This window comes from Macaca nemestrina, chromosome 1 (assembly GCF_043159975.1).
Source record: "Macaca nemestrina isolate mMacNem1 chromosome 1, mMacNem.hap1, whole genome shotgun sequence".
NCBI lineage: Eukaryota > Metazoa > Chordata > Mammalia > Primates > Cercopithecidae > Macaca > Macaca nemestrina.
This window is the reverse complement of record NC_092125.1, coordinates 24,817,408-24,844,547: the sequence shown is the minus strand read 5'-3', so window position 1 is coordinate 24,844,547 and position 27,140 is coordinate 24,817,408. Positions and strand designations below refer to the sequence as shown.

At 42.3% G+C, this 27,140-nt stretch overlaps 1 protein-coding gene and 1 long non-coding RNA gene across 9 annotated transcripts in view; one reads left to right on the top strand and one right to left on the bottom strand.

The window, feature by feature from the left end:
- LOC105492982 (immunoglobulin like domain containing receptor 2) overlaps positions 1-27,140 on the top strand; it is a 75,171-nt gene that overhangs the window by 14,286 nt on the left and 33,745 nt on the right. For 2 of the 8 annotated variants that reach the window (XM_011760376.3, XM_011760372.3), the window contains exons 2-3: positions 16,589-16,921; positions 17,835-17,954. In XM_011760376.3, coding sequence (XP_011758678.2) covers positions 16,591-16,921; positions 17,835-17,954 — 451 coding nt within the window. In that variant the 5' untranslated portion in view covers positions 16,589-16,590. Of the gene's footprint in view, positions 1-1,112; positions 1,822-4,410; positions 4,568-16,588; positions 16,922-17,834; positions 17,955-27,140 lie in introns of those variants that run through there. The other 6 variants (XM_071074975.1, XM_071074993.1, XM_071074983.1 and 3 more) reach the window with 6 other exon arrangements.
- On the bottom strand, positions 1,601-26,980 carry LOC105492981 (uncharacterized). The gene is made up of 5 exons (XR_011610783.1): positions 26,848-26,980; positions 26,531-26,735; positions 3,869-3,947; positions 2,254-2,453; positions 1,601-1,737 (listed from the first exon to the last, which is right to left on the bottom strand). It is a non-coding gene; the product is annotated as an uncharacterized lncRNA (long non-coding RNA).

The following is a 27,140-nucleotide window of genomic DNA, read 5'->3' as shown; positions in this document are numbered from 1 at the left end:
GGAGGGGGACCCAGGGCATTCTCTCTGTGGCTCTCTGGAGGGTGCAAGGAACTGGAGGTTGGGAAGGAGATGGGGATGGAACCTTCACTGGTTGTAGAGGTTAGGGCCTGGCTCTCTCTCACTTGGTGTCATTTGGGGAGTGGTCCCAAATGATAATTAGAAAGCAGAAGAGCCTTTCTAATAGCTGCACTTCCCACTCCCTAAAAGATAATTTGCAGAGAGATTTAGAGACATTGGGCTTCTCCCCAGCACCAGAATCACTGGTCTAGCTGGGTCCTCTGTGTCCTCCCCTTCTTTTTGATGAACTTTCTCCCCATTCTCTTGGGGTCAGGAGATGCTCTTATTCTTAACCCATTTCCCCACAAGAGGATTCCAATTCCCTTAGGGATACAGAACCTTGGGGGTGGTCATCCCTGAGAGATTCACAAAGCAGCCCTGCTGAAGGGAGTGGGATGGAGGTGAGGAAGGTCTGGATAGCTTGGACTGGGTCAGAGGCAACCATTCAAATCAAGGTGGAGGCAGAATGATGGAAGAAACAGAACAAGGGGTCAGAAAGGTGAGGACAGGATGGGGATGGAAGGCAGGAGAGAAAAGGGAAAATAGCACCACATGAGAAGTTTTGTCCCCTCTAGGATCACCATCAAAATCAAGGCACTAGGCAAAGGGGAACAATCTTAAAATAGCTAAAACAAGTCATGGAAAGAGGGTAAAATACATTTAGCAAGAAAAGGCAAATACCGCATTTCCCTTAGCTTCAGAATAAGATTCTTCGTTGCCTAAATATTTTTCCCATTTCAAATGAAATGCCCCTAACATTGCCCTTGCCCCACTGCTGGGTTTAGGCTGGGGGAGGCACCCTTAGCAGAGTTAGCCTCTTCTTTTGGCTGCTTTGAGTTCATCCCTCCCACGTTATTCAAATATGAATCATCTCTAATTTCAGGGTTTGGCTGATCCATGCCTCCCTGCTCCCCTGGCCTCCCGGTGCCTTCCACTCCCACCCTCACTGATTCTTCACATCCTTAATCTGCCTCTACTCTCGGTTGTCAATATTCTCAGGGCACTTAGTCCTTGAGCCTGTATCACAACAGCCCTGAAGTCAGCCAGGCATCTGGGGAGGGGTCCCTGAGTCAGAGGTGCTCTTACAGACACACTGGGGTCTACCCAAAAGAAGTACTCTGGGGGTTTGCAGGGAGTGACAGAAGAAGGGAAACAGAGCTCTCTTTAGATGGCTCACAGCTTTTTATGAAATAGAATCATATCACTGGAGGGGACTACAGGAACTGTAGTTCAGCCCTCTCAGTTTATACAGATGGAGTCCTATAGAGGCAGTATGCACATAGCACGTTCATGATTGATTAGGGACCAGATCCCAGTTCTCCCGAACCCCAGACCAGTCTCATTTGCCCTTTCCTAAGCTGCCTCTCCGGGCTTTTTGCTGGAGGGCTTTTTGTTTTATTTTTGTTTTGAGGGAGGTGATGCTTTGTCTGTACCTTCTGCCACCTGCACCTGGAGAGGCTGTTCTGCTTGGAATCAGGCAACAGGTTAGTTATCAGGACCAGCTCAGCTGTCAGATGGCTGGGGATTCTTTGCTGTGAAAGTGAGGCTGACTCCTGGGATCCCATTGATCATCCTCTGCTCCCTGCTCCTGCTTTCCCCTCATCCCATCACTGCTGTCAGAGGTGTGGACAGACAAGCTGCCTCTCAGCCTCAGCAAAGTAAAGGAGCAAACAATGGCGGCTGGGGAGGGGAGGGAGGAGACAGAAGCAGACAAGGAGGAGATGAATTCAGACTCATTCTTCACAGAGAACCATGAGAGGAAAGGTGAGAAATTTTAGTCCAGCCCAATCAATGAATTCTCTTTTGAGTGGGTGGTAGAAAGGAAGGGAGACAGGGAAGGACAGATTAAAAATGAGACAGAGAGCCAGGAAAAAAAACCACATTCATTCTTCCTCTCCCTCCCTTTCTCTCCCCATCATCTCTCTCCCACTCCCTCTCTATTTCTCCTCCGCTCCCCTCTCCTCCTGTTTCTCTTTTTTAATGCAGGCTGAGCAATTTCTAATCAACACTTCAGTTTTTTCCTCCAGGCTCTAGCAGCTCCTTCCTTGTCTTTCATTACTAAAATTCTGTGTTTCTTCCTGTTATATATTTAGCCTCATGATTCCTTATTGTCATTGTGATGTTGCTTCCTGTAATATATTGGTTTTGTTATTGCTGCTGTTGTTGTTGTTATTTTGAACAAAACAAAATGCTTACCAGCTGCTATTTTAGCAACAGGTGCCATCTAGCAATAAGACTTGAAGGAGGGTTCACTCTGTCTTTGTTCCTGAATATGGGTGGCGTTTCATCCTTTCCTGGCAGCAGAGGCTGTGAGAAACGCTGGAGCTGTGTCGACACTCTGGGAACACACTCCTGGAGCAAGCGGTGTGTTTTCCTGGAGGCTTCTTTGGCTATCTCTGTAATAAAGATTGCTTGATGGATTAGCATTTCTTTTTCTTTTCTTTTCTTTTTCTTTTTCTTTTTTTTTTTTTGAGACTCAGAGTCTCACTCTGTCACCCAGGCCATAGTGCTTTGGCACCATCTCGGCTCACTGCAACCTCCACCTCCTGGGTTTAAGCAATTCTCGAGCCTCAGCCTCCCAAGTTGCTGGGATTACAGGCATGTGCCACCACATCTGGCTAATTTTTGTATTTTTAGTAGAGACAGAGTTTCACCATGTTGGCCACGTGGGTCTCAAACTCCCCACCCCAGGTAATATGCCTGCCTTGCCCTTCCAAAGTGCTGGGATTACAGATGTGAGCCACATGCCCGGCCCTGGTTTAGCATTTCTTTTGGTTTCACTTGTTTGTCTATTATACAAGCACATATTAAATTTTTGTGATTTCTAAGGATTATAATAAGTACTGAAAATGAGGCACTAAAAGACTTAGTCCTTGCCCTCAAAGAGTTGTCAGTCTAGTCAGTGATTCGAATAGGTTTTCATCCAGGTGCAGTTGTTCATGCCTATAATCCCAGCACTTTGGGAAGCTGAGGCAGGCGGATCTCTTTGAGCCCAGGAGTTTGAGACCAGCCTGGACAACATGGTGAAACCTCATCTCTAAAAAAAATTAGCCAATTACAGGCTTGCACCTGTAGTCCCAGCTACCCAGGGGGCTGAGTGGGAGGATTGCTTGAGCCTGTGAAGTAGAGGCCGCAGTGAACTGAGATTGTGCTGCTGTACTCCAGCCTGGGTAACAGAGTGAGACCTTGTCTCAAAACAAAAACCAAAAACCAAGTTTTCCAGTCATTTTGTTATGGTCGTTAAAGGTCCTTTGATGAGAGCCATACCCCTGCTGTGAGAGCATGGAGGAAGCACACTCAACCCAAACCAGGAGTGGTACAGCAGCTCTGAAACAAATTCCCAGAAACGTGATAGCTACGTTAAGATATTTGTTCATGAATAGTCAGTGAGTGAGTTACTCCTATGTACCAGAAATTATGCTGGGGTTAATAAGATGAATAAGTCATAGCCCTTGCCTTTAAGGTACTCAGTCTGGTGATGGAGACACCAGTTATGGAGTAGCATTATGCAAAAGCAATGGTAAAGATCTGCACTCTGGAGTGCCTTGAAGGGGCCCCTGACCCAGCCTGCAGTGGGAAGGGAGGTATCAGGGAATGATCATTACTTGGTCTGGTTTCATGTTCAGGTAGACACCTGGTGACTGAAGGATAGGCTTGGGTGTAGAGAGTTAAAATGTTGTTATTAGCCCTGGAGAAAGAAGAATCACTTTTAGAGACTGCTGACACCTCAACTTCCGTTATCTCTTTTCCTGTCCTGTATACCTTCCAATTTCTCTTCCTCCTCTGTTCTACTTTTCTCCATGGAACTTACCTCGTTCATCTTCTTTCATCACTTTAGCACAGCTCTGCCAACTCGGCATCATCCCCCAGCCTGGATGCTTCTCTCTGGACTAGGAGAGGGAAGTTGTTTCAATATCCTCATCACTCTTTACATTTTAGACATAGGAATATTCTGGGTGGCTAGTTTATATAAACTTGAGTATCAGTGTGAGTAGTCTTGCACTACTCGCACCACAGTGCAAGTACCTAGTGCTTAGTTCAGTGTTAGTAGTATTAGTATCAGGACACGGTTAGTGGAAAGAGCCCTGACCTGGGAGCTGAGGATTAGGTTCTAGTCCCACCTCCTCTATAAATCACTGTATAACCGTGGGTTTGGATCTTGGTCTTAAATATTGAGCAAGTTGATTTTTAAAGTTAACTTCAGCTCTAAGATTCTAGGGTTCTGAAATTTTCCCCATTAAAATTTGATGAGTTATAAATGAAAGCTAAAGAGTAACAGGTACATAATTCCTTTTATAATTTACCCAGGAAGAGCCATCAAGGGAGACCCAGTTTTCTTTTTTTTCTTTTCAGACTTTCCCAGACCATTAATGATTGGAATGAAAAACACCAGGTAGAAAGGAAGAGCTCTTGCTCGAATTTTCGGAAGAACAAATGGAGCTCTTGCTGGACAGGACAGGTTCTACTCTGAGCAATTAAATGTGGTCATATTGGGAACTGGTAAAGTGAGGCAAGTACTTTGGACCAGATGGGATGAATCTTACTCCAGCCAACCTGGTCCTAGAATGTCCCTTCTAGTCCAAAATTTTTGTTCTAGGACTCACCTGTTCAGCCTTCCAACTATTTTAACTCTTATGCCTTCTTTTTCCCAATGTTTTTCTCACTTATTTACATGCTATGATGCTTTTCTATGTGTTAAATGACTTTTATAGACATTATCCCATTTGATCTTGCTAAGTAAGTAAGGCCGGTGTTGCCTACCTATACTTAAGAAGACCAAGGCTCAGAGGAAATAGATGACTTGTCCAAATCCGTGATACCTTACTGGTTAAAAGAATAAGAAATCATGTCACTGCCTTAATATGACTTGGTTATTTGAAGTGCCTCAATTCAGGGAAACATTCTTTTCTGGTTAAAGTAGATCAAACTATAACTCCTGATTTAGGAGAACATACGTGGTGTCTATTATGGGGTATTGGATATTGACGCACAGAGTTCATAGAACTCAGGGAAATAGTGCAAGAAAAGTGAGAAACAATGGCAGTTAGTTTTTCGTAATGAAATCCTGAGATCTAGTGGGAAAGGAGCGAATGAAGAGGACTCCAGCAAGGCACATGAGAGCAGAGGATGTGCCCCAGTGACAGAGCAGAAACTGATGGCACATCAGAGCCCATCTGGGACTAGGGGCTGCTGCTATGCTCTCAGGAGCCACACAGGATGTAGCTATAGCATATGCATGCTTAAAGTCTCAGTCTTCAAGATAGTTTTTGGCTCTCTGAAAATGAAATAAGGTGTTTTGGATGACTAGAGTTCTTTACAGGCCAAGGAACAAGGAAGAACTCAGAAGAACATGCTGCTTCCTCTGTTCTCCTTCAGCATGTGGAACCCTACAGAAAGTGGTGCTGAATTAGGAGTAGGGCCCTTGCATTCAGCTGAGGCCCTGCATCCTCACTCCTTCCATGCCCTTGGCTCACCAGGAGGCAGTGTGTAGGGGGGTGGTAAGGCTCAAACTGACCTGGATTTGAATGCCAGCTTAGGATTTTATTTTTTATTTTTTAATTTTTATTTTTTGGCTTTAAAATGGAAAGCTAACCTACCTTATAGGATTGTTGTGATAATTAAAATGAAGTTATATAAAACTTCTAGCAAAATATTTGGCACACAGCAGGCCCTCAATACTTATTATGAACCCAAACTAGATGTATTTGTCAGTATTTTGATGCAGAAACAAGCAGTGCCCAAATCTCAATAGCTCACAATATACACTTAGTTCTTGCTCATATTATATGAGACCTGCAGTCAGCTGTGGGTAGTTATGGATTGGCTAGGTTTGGTGGACTTGGCTCAATTCTAATTCTCTTCTTACTCCAAGACCCAGGATGAAGGATCAACCACTATCTGAGCATTTTGTTCTCACAGTGGAGGGCAAATGCTCAAGGGGGTCAGGGCAGGGGCAGAGCCAAACCATACAGATGCCTTTAAAGCTTCTGCTTGGCCATATCTATGGCACATCTGCTCACAACCCATTGACCCAACAAGTCATGTGGCCAAGCTTATAGTCTACGGGGTGGTAAGTATACTCTGCCCACAGGGACCAACGCAAGGATGGGGAAGAAACAAATCACTGGGAATAAATACTATAATCTGTCTACTAGGTTAAATTATTCAACACATGTATGGAGTACTTACCATGTATCAGTCTTTAGAAGTCTGCAGAGGGAGCTTGTTATTAGTTGGGGGGATAGATGGCTAAATAAGAAATTCTCAGGGAAAGTGATGTGATTCTTTGGGGTACTGTGACTGCTCTAAGAACAGGAAGAAGCTTCTAGAGGCAGTGATAGCTGAGCAAGTCTTGAAGGATAAGTAGGAGTTGGCCAGAGAAGAGTGGCATGGGGGAAGGGGAGTCTGCAAAGGGAACAGCCTGTGCAAAGGCCAAGAATCAAGGGAGGGCATGATGTTTTCTGAAAACTAAAATGCTTTAGTATGGTTATTTAGTACTGTAGGAAGAATGGAAGGTAGTGGCCCCATCTCAGAGGAGTTTTTGTGCTCCTGAAGGCTAGAGGGAATCTTTTTAAGAGTCAGAGCAAGAGAGTGGCACAATCAGATGTGCATTTTAGAAATATCACGTGGACCTCAGTGTGGAGAGTAGATTAGATATGGGACAAGGCTTGTAGCAGAAATCAACTAGGGGACACTTGCAGAAAGCATGGCAAGACACGATGAGATCCTCAACTCACATGGTACAGTGAGGATGAGAGAAGTGGACAGAGTGACCAGAGGTGGAGGACATAGGACTGGCTTGGATGGATGTGGTGGTTGAAGGGGAGAGAGCGTCAGAGTGCCTCCAAGTTTCTGGCTGGAGACTACTGGAGATGCCATTCATCAACATGAACTAACACAAGAGGAGAAATTTGTTTTGTTTTGTTTTGAGACAGAGTCCCACTCTATTGCCCAGGCTGGAGTGCAGTGGCACCATCTCAGCTCACTGCAGCCTCTGCCTCCCAGGTCAAGCAGTTCTTGTACCTCGTCCTCCAAAGAAGCTGGGACTATAGGCACACATCACCATGCCCGGCTAACTTTTGTATTTTTAGTAGAGACAGGGTTTCGCCATGTTGGCCAGGCTGGTATTGAACTCCTGTCCTGAAATAATCTGCCTACCTCGGCCTCCCTAAGTGCTGGGATTTTAAGCATGAGCCACAGCATCCAGCCAGGAGAAATATGTTAAGGAAGGAAGATGAACGTTCCCTTCCCTCCCTTCCCCCTCCCTTTCTACCTTCCTACCTTCCTTCCTTCCCATTTGAAGTATAGCCTAAACTGTTATAACTAAGAGATCCTAAAATATTGTAACCCACACAAAAGAGTGTATTTCTCCCTCCTGTAAGAGTCCAAATCTGTGGGGATAAGTCTACCATTTCCAACATGCAGCTTCCGAGACTGCTCATAGCCATTCCTCAGCAGGAAGGGGCAGGAAAAGCAGAGTTCCAGGGCAAGCCACTTGTTTTGAGAGAGGTGGCCCAGACGTTACACACATCACTTCTAACATACCTTTGTCCTGAACCTAGTCACATGGCCACACTTAGCTAAAAGAGAGGCTAGGAAATATATACTACTTGGCTGGCCAAATTAAACCTGGGAATTTCTATTACTGAAAGGAAGAAGGAGATAGTTGGTGTCTCCATCTACAGATAGATGAGTTTGAGGTGCTTGCATAACATCTTGATGGACAGTGAAGTTGTATATTTGATTCTGGAGCTTAGGAAAGAGATCTACACAGGAGATACAGATAACAAGTTGGTAAAGGCTGATAAGAGCTTTGTTAGAGGAGTTTTTTCCTGTCTAAATGGCTGTTACATCCCAGAAGTCTGACCCACTTGGAAACCAAGACAGTTTTCAAAGTACCTCCACATTGCAGGGTAAAGACCGACCTCTTTTAGCACTGCTTTGTCCCATTGGAACAGCATGTAAGCCAGCTAGACATCACCCATGAATTCATTTCAGATCTGTGGAAGATGAGGCAAATGAGACAGAAAGAAAATGTTTCTAGCTTTTAACTACACAGTGGTGGCAGAGAACAAGAAAGGATGGCCCATTTGGAGAAAATATGCTTGATGAATAGCAAGATTTGTGTAAACAGACACCAGAGTTATTGGCAGCAAATAATAACTATGCCATGAGCAAAAATCCACCTGGGCAGTGGCAGCACTGGTATTTACCATGGCCCTTTGGAAAACAGTGACACATTGCTGCTTTTGAGACTCTTTGGGGGAAAACATATGACAACACTATCGTGTTTTTAAAAATTTCAAGACGGTACATCTGGTTACCCTACTCCTAAAGTGGATTGAGCAATCAGGTATACCATGGTAACAAACGAGAAACTGATTCTGGCCAAATTAAGCAGGAAAGGACTTTATTGGAAAGCAGTTGATTAACTCACAGAATCAATGGGAAAACTGGAGAATGAGACTCAGAAAATAGGCAGATTCCAAGGCAGTGTCTACTATTCTTGGTAAAGCCTTTTTATTTTAGTTTTTTAGGTTTTTTTTTAACACAAGTTTATCAAGGCGATGAATAGTTCCTATTTCGAGAAGAAAAAAAGATTCAAGCTGCATTTTCTTTGTCTTTATACTTTTAGCCTTGTCTTTAAATATTTCCCAAAATGTTTTATTCTCATCCTGACAGTACTACTAAGGGCTGAACAAGCTTTCTTTCCTTGTCTGAATTATGACCAAACCCAGAGGAGGTGTTTACTCATCCCCCTATTCATCTCCTACACTTAAAAAACCTGCCCATTAGTTGTTCCTAAAAAGTATTTTAGGAAATTGGGACAACGTGTTAAAACTGTAAAAACAAGAGAAATTTCTTAAAGAATACCTAACTTGACCAGCTTGGCCAGCATGGTGAAACCCCGCCTCTACTAAAAAAAAACAAAAAAGTTATCTGGGCATGGTGGCACGTGCCTGTAATCCCAGCCACTCAGGAGGCTGAGGCAGGAGAATTGCTTGAACCCAGGAGATGGAGTTGCAATGAGCCACAACGGTGCCACTGCACTCCAGCCCGGGTGACAGAGAGAGACCCTGTCAAAAAAAAAAAAAATACCTAACTTGAAGGCAGGCAAAGAAAGATTTGTACAGGTTGGGCATTGCTAATCTGAAAATTTGAAATCCAAAATGCTCCAAAATCTGAAACTTTATGAGTGCTGATATAATGCCAAAAGTGGAAAATTCTATACCTGATACATTTGCTTTCTGGTTGTTCAATGTACACAAACTTCGTTTCATATACAAAATTATTAAAAATATTATATCAAATTACCCTCAGGTTATATGTGTAAACTATATATGAAACATAATTGAATTTTGTGTTTAGATTTGGGTCCCATCCCCGAGCTATCTCTTCGTGTATATGCAAATATTGCAAAATCCAAAACAACCTGAAATCTGAAACGCTGCTGGTCCCAAGCATTTGAGATAAGGGATACTCAAACTATATTGTCATAATGAAGAAAGAACCTGAAGGCCAAGAATGGGCAATTCTGAGGTCAAATCCTGCTTTTGGTACTCAAAAGAGTTAAGGGACGGTGAGCATTATACGGTATTTCTAAAGATGCCTGTCTCTAATGATGATATTTTTCCATGACCTTTAGCAGCAATCTTTGTTTCTCTAAAATGGGGCTGTGCTTATAGGGCTGCCTCCCAAAGATGCTGGCAGGAATAGCTTACAACTAGTGGGGGAAAGGAACTTGCTTTGAAAAAACTGAAAGTGCTAAAAATAAGAATAGCATTGCCTTAGAGTCTGTGTTTGTTATTCTTGCAAGAACACAGTTCATCATATATAGAATCTTTTTCTTTACGTGAGAATTGGGGCAGGACCTTTTTCTGCACATGCAGCGAGACATTGTCTGCACTTGAAGCTAATCTTCCCTAGCCTGGTGATGAGGTACCTACACCTGGAGATTAGCTGAGATGGGGGCTGCTGCTCTGAGCTGTCACTCTTCACTCTACCTTTAGGCAACTTTCCTAGTTACTGGCCAGAATCCATTCTCTGAGCTGGGGACCACCTGCTAAGAAAGGCCCCTAAGACTCACAGGTTCGGTTTTCATTCATTCATTGATGCATTCCACATTTTTTAGCTTCACCTATATTCTTTGCCTTTGCTGTATGCTAGGGATACAAAGTCAACCAAATCCTGGCCCCTGCCCTCAGGGACCTTATAGTTAGAAATGAACTTTACATTGAATTTCTCAAGATGAGGGACTGGTCTTTTAAACCTGTTTTACCAGAACTTAGAGTAGTGTTTCAAAATATGTTTTTGGTTGAATTAAAATTAGATAGTCAAGAGTGGTTTTCCTGGAGGTCAGGGCACCAAAACAGTTAAAAGAATAGTCTGGTGGTCTAAAAATGATGACCCCCTCCTCTGCAAACCAGAAAACCACCTATGGTCTTCAATTCTAGTCCTTCTTTCAGTGAGGAATTCTTAATTTTTTTTTTTTTTTAGATTTAGAAGGTCTAATTTTTATAGATGTAATCTCTACAGTATAATTCTTTGCCTTGCTTCACTTCTTTTCCTCTCTTTTGCTCCTTTCCCTAAGGTGCCTCTCTCTAGTTTTCCAGAATACCTACTTTAGTCTATAGGATGAAGCACAGGTTCTTTCTGCACCTCTGTAAATTTTTTTATAGGAGTTTGAAACTCAAGTCCCATATGGTGTTACCAGTGCCTGGACTTGGAGGCCCAGCCTTCCTGTTGTGCCAGCGTATGCTTGTTTATGTGTGGGCAAGACCCTTTTTCAGTGCTTCTCTGTGTCTGCCTCCCAGGAACTCCTTCAGTTACATGGCCTGATATTTGCCCAGGAGGAGGGGATAACATACTTATGGTCAAAGGATGGGAAATATTTCAGTATGACTGGAGCATACTGGGGGCCATGTCAAGGAGAAAACTTTATATGCCATGTCAGGGTATTTCAATTTTGTCCTGGAGGGAATGGGGAATCGATGGAGGCCTTAAAGCAGGAACTGACATGATTGATGTGTGTTTTAAAAACAGTATTCTAGAAAAATATGGAGAGTGGATTGGAAAGTAGGAAGTAGGAAGACCATTTAGTTGGCTATTGTCAAACCCAGGTGGTGGTGAGGACCTGTGTAAAAGGATGGTGAAGATCTTTGGAGCCAGTCAGTCTAGGTTCAAACCCGAACTGCTGTCACCTGCTAACCTTGAGATGTTAGGCAAGATACATGCATACAAGCATTCTCTGAGCATCAGTCTCTTCATCTATAAAACAGGTGTAATAACAATGCCTACTTTCTAGGATTTTGAGAGAATTCATTAGGATACTACGTGAAAAGTGCTTAGCACAATCCCTGACACACAGTAAACATTTTACATCTATTATCTAGCAGCAGGAATAGAAACTTGATTTAAGGGAGTGACAGTGGGAAGAGAAAAGGATCAAATTTGAGAGATATTTAGACTTAGTGACCAACTGAATGTGGTCAGGGACAGAGAGGAAATTATCAAAACTAAGATTTCTATCTAGGGCAATAGGTTAAGTGGTATTTTGGCAAAAGAGCGAGGGATAGAGAAAGGATGAGTTTATAAAAAAGAGCTAGGGTGGGAAAAGAGGAAATGATGAATGAGGTTTAGACACGTTTAATTTAAAGTGTTTGTTAAATATGCAGATGAGGCTTAAGGGAGTTGGGGGTGTGAGACATAACTGGTAGTTGGAACCTTGGGAGCAAATGAGATTTCTTAGATCAAATGCACAGCTTATCACTACAAAGAGGCTGAAAATGTTTAATTTATCTGGAATTCAAACTTACAGTTACATATTCTTATTAGCCTGTATAGACTGCAGCATAAGAAGTACTTGTTCTTGGTACCTGGTTTTTGGCATCTGACAAGTAGGAAAATTGAAAAACAAAAACTCTAAGAGATAGAACCCCAGCTCAGGATACTCCCCTACTCCCAGGGCAGACCTCTTGGGAATGGGAGCCAGAGAGAGGATATCTCCAGGTCAAACTTCAGTGTCCACAGGGGACTGGCAATCCTAGTCCCCACCCAAATTAGCTACCAGCTCTGAAAGGCCTGATCTGTGGGGGTCCCATGAGAGGTATTTTTTGAAGTTAGATGGATAGCAGCATCACAGGTTCACATTTGGATCAGCCATGCATGAAGAGTTATAGGAAACAATACTGGACCCTCAGGAGAAGGGGCTGGTATTAGGGTCCCAGGCAGGCAGGCCAGAGTCCAGGGCAAGGGTTCAGACCCAGTGGAGCAACTGGATTGCAAATCAGGATACCAAGGTGGAAAAACAGTCTCCAAATAAGGTAAACACAAGTTGAGAGAAAGAGATGCTGCCCAGTGGTTATAGGAAACCTAGGAACTCACCAGGGATCCAGGGTTAGGGCCAGAAGAGCATTTCTAGACCCTACCCTCCAGTGGGAATGGGGGTCCTGATAAACTTGGTCAGGGCAGTTTAGGGACTGGATGGCATTCATCTTACAGTTTGAAACCTGTGGTGCGGAAGGAGGGATTGGCATTTTTACTTTTATCTCCAACACGTCACTCTGTGGTTCTCAAAGATCCAATAAACTGACATTTACTTGGAATTCTAGTCCTGTCTTCTCCAGATCTACCTTTAGCTTAGAGTCCCATTGTGCCTATACATACGCACATGTGTATGCATGTGTGCACACACACACAGGGTTACTCTCTACTTCTGAATTCCAGGAGGTGTATAAGTGATATGCAGTGAGGAGCATACCAGGCACTGTCGCTGTTGAACTCCTGATGACATATTCCAGCATTCTTGTGCAGGTTTTGCCCTATATACACTCGGCATCTCACACCTTGATCTCTGTGCTTGCGTAGCTCTAGGTTTGTAACTTCACAGAAGTCAGCAGACTGCTCTTGATAGCCTCAGCAACGTTAGCAGCTACATTTATTGAATGCTCACTACATACCAGGTATTATTCTAAATACTTAGGATACAATCTCACTTAACCCTCAAACAACTCCATAAGGTAGTTACTATTATTCTGGTTTTGCCAGCAAGGAAACTGAAACTCATCAGAGTTGAGTAATTTGCTTGAGGTCATGTAGAGCCTGGAATTCTTACTTAGGACTGACTACAAAATCCATGCCTTTAAGTATCATGCTATAAAAAGGCAGATGTTTCTGAGAATGTATTTTTTATTTTTATTTTTTTGGAGCATGAGTTTATGTTTATGTAATAGAAGCTGAGAATTGACCAACCTCTATTAATAATTGATTAAGAGAGGCCAGTGGCTTGCTCAAATGGCTAATCTCGTTAACAGAGAACAGAGCTTGCAAGGTTATTCTTAGTAATTATCTAATGAACAAAACCGCAAACTTTCTCTCTAAAAAAATAAATAAATCTCACCACACTTTTGTACAGCACCCACCTGGGTGACGAAATGGTCTGTACACCAAACCCCTGCAACACGCAATTTACCCGTGTAATGGACCTGCACATGTACTCCTTGAACCTAAAACAAAAGTCAGAAAGGAGAAAAAAGGAAAGGCTAGGAAATGTGATTTCCCAAGCAGTGCCAGAATAGCAGTGGAGCAGAAAAGAAGTGTGGTCAAGCACACAGCCTTGTATGGGAATGGTGCCTGTGAGTGGTTATCCAGCCTCAACCACTGCTAATTGAAGTCATTTCACCTCACTTGTTCCTGTTTTTATTACCTGAAAAATTGGGGTGTAACTAAGGATTTGAAGAATAATTACAAGGTTAAAAAACGCGCTAGAATTTAAGGAGAAACTATAAAGAAATTGATTTTCCTAATCTAGCTACGTAAGTGAGGGAGAAAGGAATTAGCCACATCAACATTTAGTGGTGGTGAAGGGAAGCATGGGAACTAGGGTTCTTCAGTGGGCTTCCAGATAGAATTGTTTGCCTTTTGATGGGGCTGATCTGCATAATCTGGATGTAATCAAGCCTGGTGGTGATGGATGGTTATCAAGATTCAGGATGGGAGGTGAGGGGAAAGGTTGGCAAGGTGAGGGAGAATTAGCATTTGAGACCTACTCTTTACCGGTCACAGTGCTCTTCTACTGAGTCTACTCTCTGAAGGTGCCCAATGAAAGAACGTTTGTTAACAACTCTGAGAGTAAGTATTATGATGCTCATTCTATAGGTGAGGAAAATGAGTCTCCGATTGCTTAAGAAACCATCACTAGTATATGATCACATGAGATTCAAAGCCATTCCTATTTGATGCCAACACTATTTTACTACGCTTCTGACTCATTTAACTAATTTCCTCTGCAAAGTCCTAGAAATTCCCATATTAATAGCCATTCATTTGCTCATACATTTCTTCATTTATTCTGTAGGTAGCTGTTGAGCACAGGGTAGGTCCAAAATGCTTTGAGATTTGATAAATCTCAAATACTCTGTTGTATTCACTTCCAGATGTTACAGAATGCAGAAACCCTTTTCCCCAACAGGAATCAGGACCTATTTTTTCATCGTTCCTTTCACTGAATAGAGACATAGGTCTGGATGTCAGAAGATATGAGTACAAATATATATCTTTCCCTTGTCAAGAGTCCTTCAGTAAGGAGGCATATTCATAAATAAGTTTATGCTTTAGCTGTGGGAGTGAGTTGGCTTTGCAGGATGTCATTGTGAACACTGGCACTAATAAAGGACAGGACCCCATGGAAAGTAGTCCTTTATTGCATGTCTCTGCCCCAAGCTACTTGAAGCTGACTTAGCAGTCTCCTGGATTCAATTTGGAACTTCTTTATCATATCTTCATATTTGTTTTTTCTGCCTCTCATCATAATTCTATTTCTGCTTCTAACCTCACATCAAGCTAGAAACTCTTGACTCTCCGATTCAACTGAGAAAGTTAGGTTCCCTTTGCTTGGAATTTCTAGACCTTATCATTGAGTTCATGTGGGACCTTTGCTTCTCACACACTCCCCTGGTCTCTCATTCACTGAAATTTCTCATTCTTTCTTGGTCACCAAGCCTCAGGTTGGATCTTTTTACCACTTAAACTTCTCATCTGCTTTTTAGCACCCCCCCCCCCAACTTTTTCCTTCTTTTGATTACCCTTCAAAGCTTTTGAACTTAGTCTACTGCATTTGATCTGAAATCCTCCATTTCTCTCAAAGACTTATTTTCCTCTTCATCTGTGTCCCCTTTGCTGGGTCACCAGCTGGAAGGGAAGTCACTTCCTCCTGAAGTGATACTTCCTGGCTTCATTGTCATTATTTATCAAATATTTGTTGAGTACCTATGGACTTCACAAGCCAGGGCAGCAAGGTAAGATACCTTCCATACCTGATAAGTCTGACAGACCTGACAGGCATGAAAAGAAATACATGGAAGACTGTGAGAGTAACAGAAGAAAATGCTGGGTGTACTGATAGCACAAAGGAGGAAGTGATAAATTTGTTGGTCAGAGAAGGCTATACAAGAAGCCCTTGAACTGGGTTTTAAAAGATGCAAAAAAGTTGCCCAAGCAACTTTGTGAGGGAAAAGCATCCCAGAAACAGGAGACATCATGTGTAAAAACCTGGAGGCATGAAACAGGATATCCCACTGGGGAAGCTATTAGTTGTTTGATACTCTTGGAGCTTGGTGCTCAAAGAGAGGTGTTTCAAGAGGCAAGAGGTAAGGCTGAGGAGGTAAGAGGAACTAAATGATGGAGTACCTTGCCACGGACTTTGGGTTTTATCCTGAGGGCTATGGAGGATGAGTGAAAGGTCTTAAGAAAGAGAGCCATAACAATCAGTTTAGAAAGATCATCTGAACTGTAGCAAGAAGAGTGTACTGGATGTTGACAGATGGAAGGCAGGAAGACCAAAAGATTATCGTAATATTACAAGGAGGAAATGAAGAGAGTCTAAGCAAAGGCAATAGTAATGGGGTTAAAGAGGAGGGATGAAATATTAAAGATGTTAAGAGATTAAGTTGATACGTCTTAATGCCTGACTGGATATAGGGAGTGAAGTTGTATTAGTCCACTCTCACACTGCTATAAAGAACTGTCTGAGGCTGGGTAATTTGTGAAGAAAGGATGTTTAATTGACTCACAGTTCCACAGGTTTAACAGGAGGCATGACTGAGAAGACTCAGGAAACTTACAATCATGGTGGAAGGCAAAGGGGAAACAAGCACCTTCTTCACATGGCAGCAGGAGAGAATGAGAGTGAAGGTGGAAGTGCCACACACTTTTAAACCATCAGATCTCATGAGAACTCACTATCATGAGAACAGCACAGGGGAAACCTGCCCCCCATAATCCAGTCACCTCCCACCAGGCCCCTTCTTCCAATTTGACATGAGATTTGGGCAGGGACACAAATCCAAACTATATTAGAGGGTGTATTTCTGCACAAGGCAACCAGATGGATATTAATGCCATTAATTGTAATTGTGAAAATGAGGTTGAGGGGACACAAGTTAGGTAAGTGAAGTGGAAAGGTGTGACCATGTGGTGGAAGGTGAGGTCCAGGATATGGACACTGTTTGGACATGTTTATTCTGTTTTGCAGCCATGGTCGAAGGCCTTCAGGTCACGGTGCCTGACAAGAAGAAGGTGGCCATGCTCTTCCAGCCCACTGTGCTTCGCTGCCACTTCTCAACATCCTCCCATCAGCCTGCAGTCGTGCAGTGGAAGTTCAAGTCCTACTGCCAGGATCGCATGGGAGAATCCTTGGGCATGTCCTCTACCCGGGCCCAATCTCTCAGCAAGAGAAATCTGGAATGGGACCCCTACTTGGATTGTTTAGACAGCAGGAGGACTGTTCGAGTAGTAGCTTCAAAACAGGGCTCCACTGTCACCCTGGGAGATTTCTACAGGGGCAGAGAGATCACGATTGTTCATGGTAATAATGCCCCTATTTTGAATCTAGGAATGGGAGGGAGGTTAGTTTCATTCTTCCCTTCCCTTATGTCAGTAAGGTGATATCCTAGCCTCTCACCCTTTCAGACCCTCGAGACTTTTATTTTATTGGAAATGGGAGCATCAAGAGACCTATCATTGCTTCAGCGGGATGGTGAGGGGGAAAAGGGTGAATCATGTAAAATCTCTCGAAGACATACAGATGAACTTTGGAAAGAGTCTTTCCAGAGCCCAGCGTCAAGCCTCAGGAGCTTGTTTTTAGAGCTGAATTGAAACGGTTTTAGGGGAAAAACTTCTTCAGTCAAACATCCTATACCTTGACATCAGCCTTTAGGCTCCTTTCCCAAATGTGGAAAGCAGACTCTTCGCAGGGAGAAGGGATGTATGCATACAAATAACAGAGCCAGGTAGATGCTTGACCCAAGCCCCAGGTGGCTTTGCATCAATTCCACCCTTTCTCTTGCTCTCTAAAGCTCTGGACATCAAAAGGTCCCAAGAGTCTGATATGACCTATTTGATTATTTGAATTTTGAAGAACTCCTGTGATTTTAGCTTATCTCCAGGAGTTCAGAATAATTCTGGCATTTTCCTGGCTCTTAGGGGCCTCTGCAGGCCTGGTTCAAAGCCATCTCCTACTCCTGAAACTGGACTAGAACTAGACCAGTTTCTGGCAGGCTGTAATTGTCCTTCCTTAGAGATGCTAGTTTTTGTTACGGTTCTGTTGGTCTTGTTTGTTTGTTTTAAGCAAAGCACACATCTTTCAACCACCATCCAGATAAAGAAAGAAAATACTGCAGATACCCTAGAAGGGTTCTCCCCTCCCAACCCCCATTGTTCAATGTTTTTCTTTCAGAGGACAGAGTTTTAGGACTGAGTCCTTCTTTTTGTGATAACAGATGCAGATCTTCAAATTGGAAAGCTTATGTGGGGAGACAGCGGACTCTATTACTGTATTATCACCACCCCAGATGACCTGGAGGGGAAAAATGAGGACTCAGTGGAACTGCTGGTGTTGGGTAAGTGAAAACCACAGGTGACATTTTCATCTTAGACTGCTTGCACTTGCATTGTATCCTATCCCTCTTCTCACTTCTACCCCTGTGTGCATTAGCAGGTTGCATACACAGTTTTATCTTTCATGCACACTCCCTTTTAGAATATGCTGTTTATGAGCAGTAGCTGTACTTATTATGTCTTACTTCTTGAAAGCTATGACCAGCCCCCCGCCTCCACCTTTTATCATTGTCCCGAATATTTCTTCTGCTTTCTTCGTTTTTTTTTTCCCCTTTCCACTTTCACCTTTAACCTTGATTTCTCTCTTTGTCTTGTTATATGCTAATTTTGAAGAAAATGCTAGAGGCCTTTGAAGCAAGGTAGAGATTACACAGAGATAAGAATTCACTGATGTGTCAGAATCTCTGGAGACATCAGGAATCTTTTCTCACTGGGTTATCTCCACTTAAAACAATCATAAGAAAAGATAGCTGTAAACTGGAGAGTTCAGTAATAAAAGATACCCAATAAAAAGAGCTGCTTGGGAGATGTACTAGTGTTTAATTGGAAGCCAGATATCTTGAAACCTAAAAGTGTCCAAGTTATTCTCAAAGCACATACATCTAATCCTTATTAATATTAATCTCCTCATAAATGAAAACTCATTACTTTTGGCTACTTTCCTTTTTTGTGGATTGGAGGAATGTCAGTGGGAGCTGACCTCTTTGTATGAAACTGAGAATTGAGCACATATTTTGTGCTCTGTTAATATTGTTTGAACAAGAAAATTAGAACATACAGAAATAAGAAAGGAAACTGCATAGTTATAGGGAAAAAGGTAGTTCAGGAGATACACTTAAAACCATTTTTCAAAAGAAATTACATTTTTGTAGCTTCCAAGAAACCAGGTGATAGCAATTTGGAGGAATTCGTAAGGGTGCCTCCTATTAAAAGTAAATGAGGTTGAAGGTTGATTGGTACCCTATGCAAAAATTGTAGAGAAACTCAGTCCCTAGGGAGAAAGTGGCAGTTGTTATTTAGGATTTTTAGTTTTAGTCTTTATCATGATTGTGTGACTTTGGCAAAATAACTATTCTGATGCCTTAACATTGTATTTTTTACGTTTTACTTTACAAAATTATTTGATTTTATTTTATTTTTGAGACAGAGTCTTACTCTGTTGCCCAGGCTGAAGTGCAGTGGCTCAATCTCAGTTCATTGCAACCTCTGCCTCTCAGGTTCAAGTGATTCTTATGCCTCTGAGTAGCTGGGAGTATAGGTGTGTACCACCATGCCCTGCTAATTTTTTGTAGTTTTTAGTAGAGACAGGGTTTTGCTATGTTGGCCAGGCTGGTCTCAAACTCCTGTCCTCAAGTGATCTGCCCACCCTGGCCTCCCAAAAGTGCTGGGATTATAGGTGTGAGCCACCTCGCCCACCCAGCCTCATTATATTTTGTAAATTGGATTAAGGTAATAATGGTCTGCCTTATTAGAAGGTTGACTTAATTCAAACAAAGTCTTCGGGTCCAATATATAAAGTGTAACTTGTGACTTGTAAAAGAATGGAAATATGACTGATATTCAGCAGGAAATGAAAAAGTAAAAGGCTTATATTGACATTGTAATAGAACATAGGGAGATCAGATCTGGGATCTGCTGTGACTCTGTAAATCAGAAAGGAATAAAAAGACACATTTTTGCTTAATCACAACTCTAATAGCCAAGTTTGAAGGAACAAGTGGCTCACTGAGCCCACAATTAGCTAATTGCGAACATAGTTATTTGGCCAGGGCAGCCATTTGCAGAGAAGTAATTGCCTGTGCAGGAAAAGGAGGCCAGGTAAAAACCACTTTAAATAATTTGGTCCCAGTTGTTCTGCAAACATGGGGAAATGAATAGAGTGAAAGCTTTGTCATCTAAGGATGTGTTAAAGTGTATGAAGGGCAGTCCTCTGGATCAAAACATGCAAAGCAACTTGGGCAAAAATGCTATTCTCAAGGAAAAAAGCCAGCAGCAGAGAGGTGAGTAAAACAGAAGTTCAGATGACAGTGGTCGCCAATTATGGGAGGAAAGATGAAGAAAAAATATCAGTATTAACTCTAAAGGAATCATAAAGGAAAACTTACCGAGGCTGCAAATCCAAACTCGTTGCAGTAGAAGCAGCCTGTCCATGAAATAGAGACATGCTGGGGCTCTTGGGGAAGAAACACATCATTCTGTTTTGTTCAACATTAGAGATGTTCAAAGCATGATAAATTTGTCATGGAAACTTTTTAGGGCAACACTAGCTGTGTACTTATTTAAACGGGTTAGTTTGAAATCTACAAAAATTTTTTGAGTCCATAAAGCACTGTATTTACTTTCCAAATACAAAATTCTGAGTCTTTTTTGTCTTCACACCTCTTTATACAATATTTCAAAATGCTGTCACAGTTGTAAAATCTCTTATTTTGGGATTATTTCATCCTACTGGCCTAAGTATTCTTTTTATGTGAGACCAGAAGAGCAAGCTGATTTCTGAGTTCATTCCTAAGGAGATGAAGACCTCTGTGGGAAGATAACTGGGACCTACAGTTTGCTAATTATAATGTTCATGAACCACTGGTTCAGTCATTGAATTTTATATGAGTGATGATTGGAGGATTTGGTCTAGCAAAAGTGGACTTGGAACAGTGGGCATGAGAAGTGTCTCCAAATATCTGAAGTGAAATTATATAGAAGACAGAATGGAAACATACTCTGTCTGGCTAGATAAAATGGAATCAGGAGTGGAAGTTACAAAGGGAGGGAGTCTATCTCAGTGTAAAAGAAGAGCTGGAGACTTCTAACATTAACAACTGGAGACATCTAAAGATGGAATAAGTGTTCTCAGAAGTGAGTGCTATGTCTCTGGAGGTACTTATGCACAGGAAAAGGTATTCAGTTAAGTTACTTTTGAGCTTTATTTCTATTCTAAAGTTCTTGGTTTAAAAAGCAGATGAACATGATTGATGTGACTCCCTTGATGAATAAGAAAATGATCTCCCAGGAAATCAATCCTCATGACAGAGATAAATGGAGAAACAGGTTGGTTATAAGAACATACAGGGTGATTGATGTTCATTCACAAGGAACCCGGAGGAATAAACTGTGGTCTTTTGCAGTAGGTCAGGGCTAAGAGGACTAATCCCTCAAGAGTGAAGAAAGAAACTATTGATGGTGGCTTGAAAGAGTCAACTGCTGTAGCCTTTCTTGGAGATGATCACAAAATGGGGAGCAGAAAATAGGTTGGAATTACAGAAGATTAATTAGTAAAGAAAGACGGGTTAAAGATATAAATTAGAGGCAAAGTTAAGAAGAATTTGGTTTCTTCATTATACTCAGAAACGTGAGGATGAAAAAGTTGATGGAGCAAGATTGTGAAGTATCTTATATGCAAGACTAAGAAGTTTGGACTAGATTCTGAAGACTTAGGGGAACCAGTGAAGAAATCTTAACAGAGGAATCAGATTAGATCTTAGGGTCAGAACATTTATTAGCAAGCAGGGTAGGTGAAGTTTCTGTTGACCCAGTTTGGTCAGTTGTCCCCTGCTTAGCCTTTTGAGGCTGGGGCTGTTCGTGGTTACTTTATCAAGAAACAGAGAAGAATTAATTCACCTAAGTAAATTAAGACACTGTTAATGTAAAAGAAGAATAGATGTGGCATGCCAAAACAACAATGTGTGTCTACCGGAGGATGCCATTACTACATCTAGCACTAATACTAATGTACACTGAAAATAAGTTGTAGTTTATAAAATTGTTCTGTAATAATCTTGTAAGGTAGGAGGGCAGGTATTATTTTCCAAATGAAAAAATTGATGTCTATGTTTTATGACTAATATCCCAGTTAAAAAAGTGTCATCGATCAAACTCAAGTGTTTTGATTCCTCTCCTTCTGCAATACCACATGACCTGTCTGTATGAAGAAGCTATAGAATAAGCTATGTTAAAAAAAAAATGTGGTTACTGCTTGAGGCCATAGGTAATGATTGTTACTTGCTCCAGGTTTGCTTCAGTATTTCACTTTATTTCTTAGTCAAACTGCCCATAACCATTGACCGAAGCTCTGACTTCAAAGGCATAGTTGTTATTGTCTAGATTGCATTCCTTCCCACTGAGCATGACTCACCCCTCCTTCCTCTCTATACATCTGAACCATCCACAAATCACTATGGATGGCTCTTTCAGTGGTTTCAGAAATATCCAAAGACATGTGATTCACAGAAATGGGAGGACAACCACTGATTCAACATTAAACACGAAAACTATACTGAACACCCTTTAATGTCTTTTTAATGATTCAGAAGGTAAAGTCATTGTGAAGTTGGAAATGCATATAGTATTTTGGTGCTTTAAGATGACAGTGACAGGTACCTTAGAAATATTTAGACAGTCATTTGGGATCCTAGGGCCATACCTGCCGTCACAGAAGATGGGAGTGTCCAGAAATCTGCCATCCAAGATTAGAAATTTGTCTAGGATCAATGGTAAGGACAGGCTGTTTATAATCTGGAACCATGCCACTGTTTGGATAGGAATAAAGTTCCCTGGGGCATCTCCAGCTGGCAGGCAAAGGACTTCACCACTTCAGGAAGGCTCAAACAGGGAAGTTATTTTAAAATCTAAAAGCAGCTTGCCTTGTTCTTATGTCTTTCAATGTACAATCTGAGGGCTTGACCCCTTCTTTCTGATGTCCTATGTGGTAACTTGTTTTTTTAAAGGCCTTTAATTAGAAAAAGGGGAAAAAGGCCTGGGAGGAAATGTGACTGGATGAACACCCCTGCCTGTGGCCCAAGAATAGAATAAGAGGATATGAGGGAAGGGGTGTTTAGATTCATCCTAAGGAAGACGTTCGTAATGGTAAATAACAGTTTTTGGAAACTAAGGATGGTTGAGGGAAATTATAAGAAACTCCTTCTCTGATGAACTTTTAATATGGAACAGGTTATCTTGTTGGTGATATTATGATAAACAAGATGGTTTTTCAGAATACTTTCTATGATTTTGACTTTATTTAAAAGATCCACAGATGGCAGAATTAATTCTGTATTGAGGGTGATACCTCAAATACTGCTGTTTTGTGTTGTTTTAATATTGTTTCTATTTTAGAAAAAAAGATACATGCTTATTATAAAAATTTCAAACAAAACAGAAAAGTATACAAGAAAGTATCTCCTAAAGATCTCACTATCCAAAGCTAACTGTTGTATTTTTCAGAACTCTTTTATTGTAAGGAATAGAGGCTCAAACTGGCTTAGGGGAACTCTGGTAACAGATAATTTGATTTAGGTAACAGATAAATCCAGGGGTATTCCTAGCTTCAAGCATGGCTGAGTCCTGGGTTTCAGATTATGTGTTAAAGAATCTCTGTCTCCTTATCTCCGTCTCCTGGCTCTGCACTGTCTGTGTTGGCATCATTTTCAGGCAGGATCTCTCTGCATGAGGCAGAGATGACAGCCCCCAGCAGATCCACCCTTCCATGGTCTTTAGCACCTTCCATCTCAAGAGGATAAAGTGCTTCTTTCCCCATAGTTTCAGTAAAAGTCTTGTTGTTGGGGGTGGCCTTTGTGTGAGAGGACTGTACTATACCACCAACCCCAACTGAACCCTATGAACTGAAGGGAAAAAGGAAAAAGAGTAACTTCCTAAAGAAAACTCTGGCAATTTGTTTCCAAATGAAGAAAAGAATGTCAGGCAGGCAAATAACAAACATTAACATTTTGGGAAATTCATCCATTTGTGCTTCTTTATGGTCCAAATGCAATGCTAATCCAGGAGGCCAGAAATAGGTATGCTCCCAGCAGGTCCTTGTGAGTAGGCGCTCATTTGGGATTGATTCTTCCCCACGAATGTAAGGCCACAGAATTGCTTTTGTTTTCCTGTCACGCTCCTGTTTTTTCTTCTATCCCTTCCTGTGATTTAACCAGAAGTACAGTTATATTACCTAGATAAGGGGTAAAGGAATGGGCAGGTGTGTGTGTGTGTGTGTGTGTATATATATATGTATATATATATATGATCAAATTACAATACTGTGCCTGAAATTGTTTTTCTGCTTTAAAATAAACTTCTCCATCCACTAGTACTAAAAAGCCATTAATAACCTAATATAAAATCAGTCAATTCTTGGGAGGGGATGTCTCAGAATTCACGATTGACTTTAGGGATGTTTGATGGGAGTGTGCGTCTTAAGGCTATGCAGAAATGTCCCCACACCCGCCCCTGTGTTACTGCTGCCTCAGTTTGAATCCTGTCCACCCCCCACCCCTCTGACTTTAGTTCAGTCTCTTCAGAAAGGCTACTTGTTGCCAATGCTTCCCCTCCCTCCTTCTCCTCCTCTTTGCCAGCCCCAGCCTGGTGCTGCTAACCAAGGAGATTTGAAGATTAAAAGGGCCTCAGCTCCCAGAGTTCCCATGGCAACAGCCTCCTTGGAGGTCTTTGTTGCCTGCTAAAACTTTGATCTCTGAGAGTGGCTGCTGCTGTTTCTTTCTAAGATTTACAAACAGAGGAAGAGGGAAAAAGAATTGGGGGAGAAGGAAGAAAAAGTTTACTCCTGGCAGAAGGGAGAAAAGGAATTAATTACAGAGCCACACTTTCGCCATAAATTTGGAGGCTACTTCTTTGGAACATCTTTTGACTTGAGCTGTGCCTATATTTTCATTTGTAAACTCAATTATGTATCAGATATGCTTCAGATTATGCGTCAGTAGGGTTGATTACCCCAAAGAAAGCAGAATCATCCTTTCTATCATCAGCAGACACCTGTGCCTTCAGGTTTCCAGAACAGCTGAAATAACTCCATAGTTTCCCATGAAAGACAGAAAACAAATGAGTAGTGGTTTTTCAGGCCTCAGCCCCACTGCCTTTTCTCTCAGCACTCTCTCCTAGCTTTGGCCTGCTCTGCCCTGAGCTTACCTAGATGCCCCTGCTGGTCTTGTTTTTAAAAAGAACCAGAAAAAAAAATGCATTGAAGGGATGGAGGAGAGGGAAGAGCCAGAAAAGTTAGCCAAATGTCAACTAGAATCTGATTCTGGTTAATGACTGCCAATAACCTTCATTCTGTTGAATGAAGAGTGGCGTAGGGCTTGTGGTTCCTTCAAAGATGTGAGATCATGCCTTTCATTCTTTGCAAGAAGCTTCCTTTGGCCTTCAGACCTTTCTATTCCATAATCTCAACTTTGCTCTTTGATAGGCACCATAGAGTGGAGTCAGTTTTGCTTCAATTATGATTTGCATTTAAATTATGATTTTTAAAAAATGATTATTTTTTGCATATTATATCCCTAGCACAGTGAGGATACAAAATAAAGAAATGACGGTGTCTTGTCTTTATAAAAATTACTGTCTTCTGGTGAAGATAAAAGGTATATTTCTGAAGCAGTTAGAGAACAATACAAGAAAATATTAAAGCTGTATTTGGATATTAAACATGTAGGCCATTGATTCTCAAGAAGGCAATTTTGCCTTTCCAGGAGATGTTTGACAATGTTTGGAGACAGTTTTTGGTTGTCACAACTTATGGGATGCTGTGGCATCTAGTGGGTGGAGACTAGGGAGGCTGCTAAGCATTCTACAAAATGCAGGGCAGCTCTCCCATTCCCCAAAGGAAATATCTGGCTCCAGATAGAAATAGTGCTGAGGCTGTGAAGAGGATCTTGACCAAAGGTCTCTCTGGATGTTGGATAAAGTCCACTGTGAACAGCAGAAGCTTCGAGAAGGCAGCCCTGGACTCAGTGCAGTAATATGAACTTGGACAAGTCAATGTCTATGAGCATGGGTTTCCTTAGCGGAATAAATGGGGAGGGGTAATAAAATTTACATGAAAGACCTATTATGAAGATTAAATGCACAAAGAACTTAGTAAATGTTAGCTCCCTTCTCCCACCCCTTACCACTCCCCACACCACATCACCAGCGTGTCATCCCTAATCTGAGGGAACCCTCTTTAGGGAATTCTACATTTGGGGACTCCTGCTAAAGAGCTGACTTTCCTTTAGCCCATTCCACGGGCAGAGGCTTTAATGGCTATCTGTGAATTGGCAATCCTATTGCTAATAGATTCACATTTTCTCAATGACATCTGTACTGTGTTTTGCCAGTGGTGACCCTAATCAGCCCAGTGGAAATCTTCCTGCGAGTGGATTTGAAAGCATTCTGTCTCAGCATGCTATCTTTTGGTTGCTGTTGGAAGCCCCCATTTCTCAGTGGATGACCCTTAGTTAATTGCAGGGTGTTTACTGCCTACTGTAAATACAAGGATTAGGTCACACAGCCCAGGCCATTTGATGAAGTCTGAAGGGGTCTGAAGAACACTGAACTTGGATTAGAATCTGGGTGGGCTTGGGAAGACTTTAGATAGGGTGACTTTACAACTTATCATCCAAACTAGGATACTCTTGAGAATGAAAAGGGGGGACTTAATAATTTCTGGCAAGACAACAGGCATAAACCGGAACTGTCTAGGCAAATTGATATGATGGTCACGCATCTTTAGCTGCTGACCACCTTGAAGGGTCTCCCATAGATTGAAGAGAACAGAAGATCCAGAGGGCTGGAGGGGAAATTAGTGTGGGCTCACCTCCACCTGCGGAACCCTGCTGCTAGCTGGCATTTCGTTCCTGGGGACCTATGTATGTGCACATACATCTCCATTCATCTACATACTTGAATCGAGCAAAGGGGCCCAGCAAAGAGATGGGGGGTTGACGTAATAGTTGTTTTCTGAAAAATTTGCCCTAAGATTTTTGAACCGTAAATGACGTCTGTCGCGGCCGTTCACTGCCCTGTGTTAAGAGAAGAAACGCGGTCTTGCAGGCGCTATTTCCCCTTCCCTAAGCCCCCAGCCACCCCGGTTGCGCCCACCGCCCCCTCCTCGCCGCCTTTATTCCGCCTCACTATTTTTGCTTCACTTGTTGCTCATCACTGTGGGAGGAAACTCGGCCTTCAATTAGCGCGCATTCCTGGCGGCCCGCGGTTGCCGTGGTTACCCCGGGCAGGAGCTGGAGCAGCTGGGTCAGCTGCATTGTAGTCGGGTGGACCCGCGCGGGCCCGAGCTGGGGAGGAAACCGGGGCGGGGGGCAGGCGCGAGAGTGGGTGGCACCGAGAAATCGGCTCAGCCCCTGGAAAGAAAGAATGGCAGCTCTTGAAAGCCGGGCAGGAGACAGTCGTCCCATTTTTCTCCAAAGCCA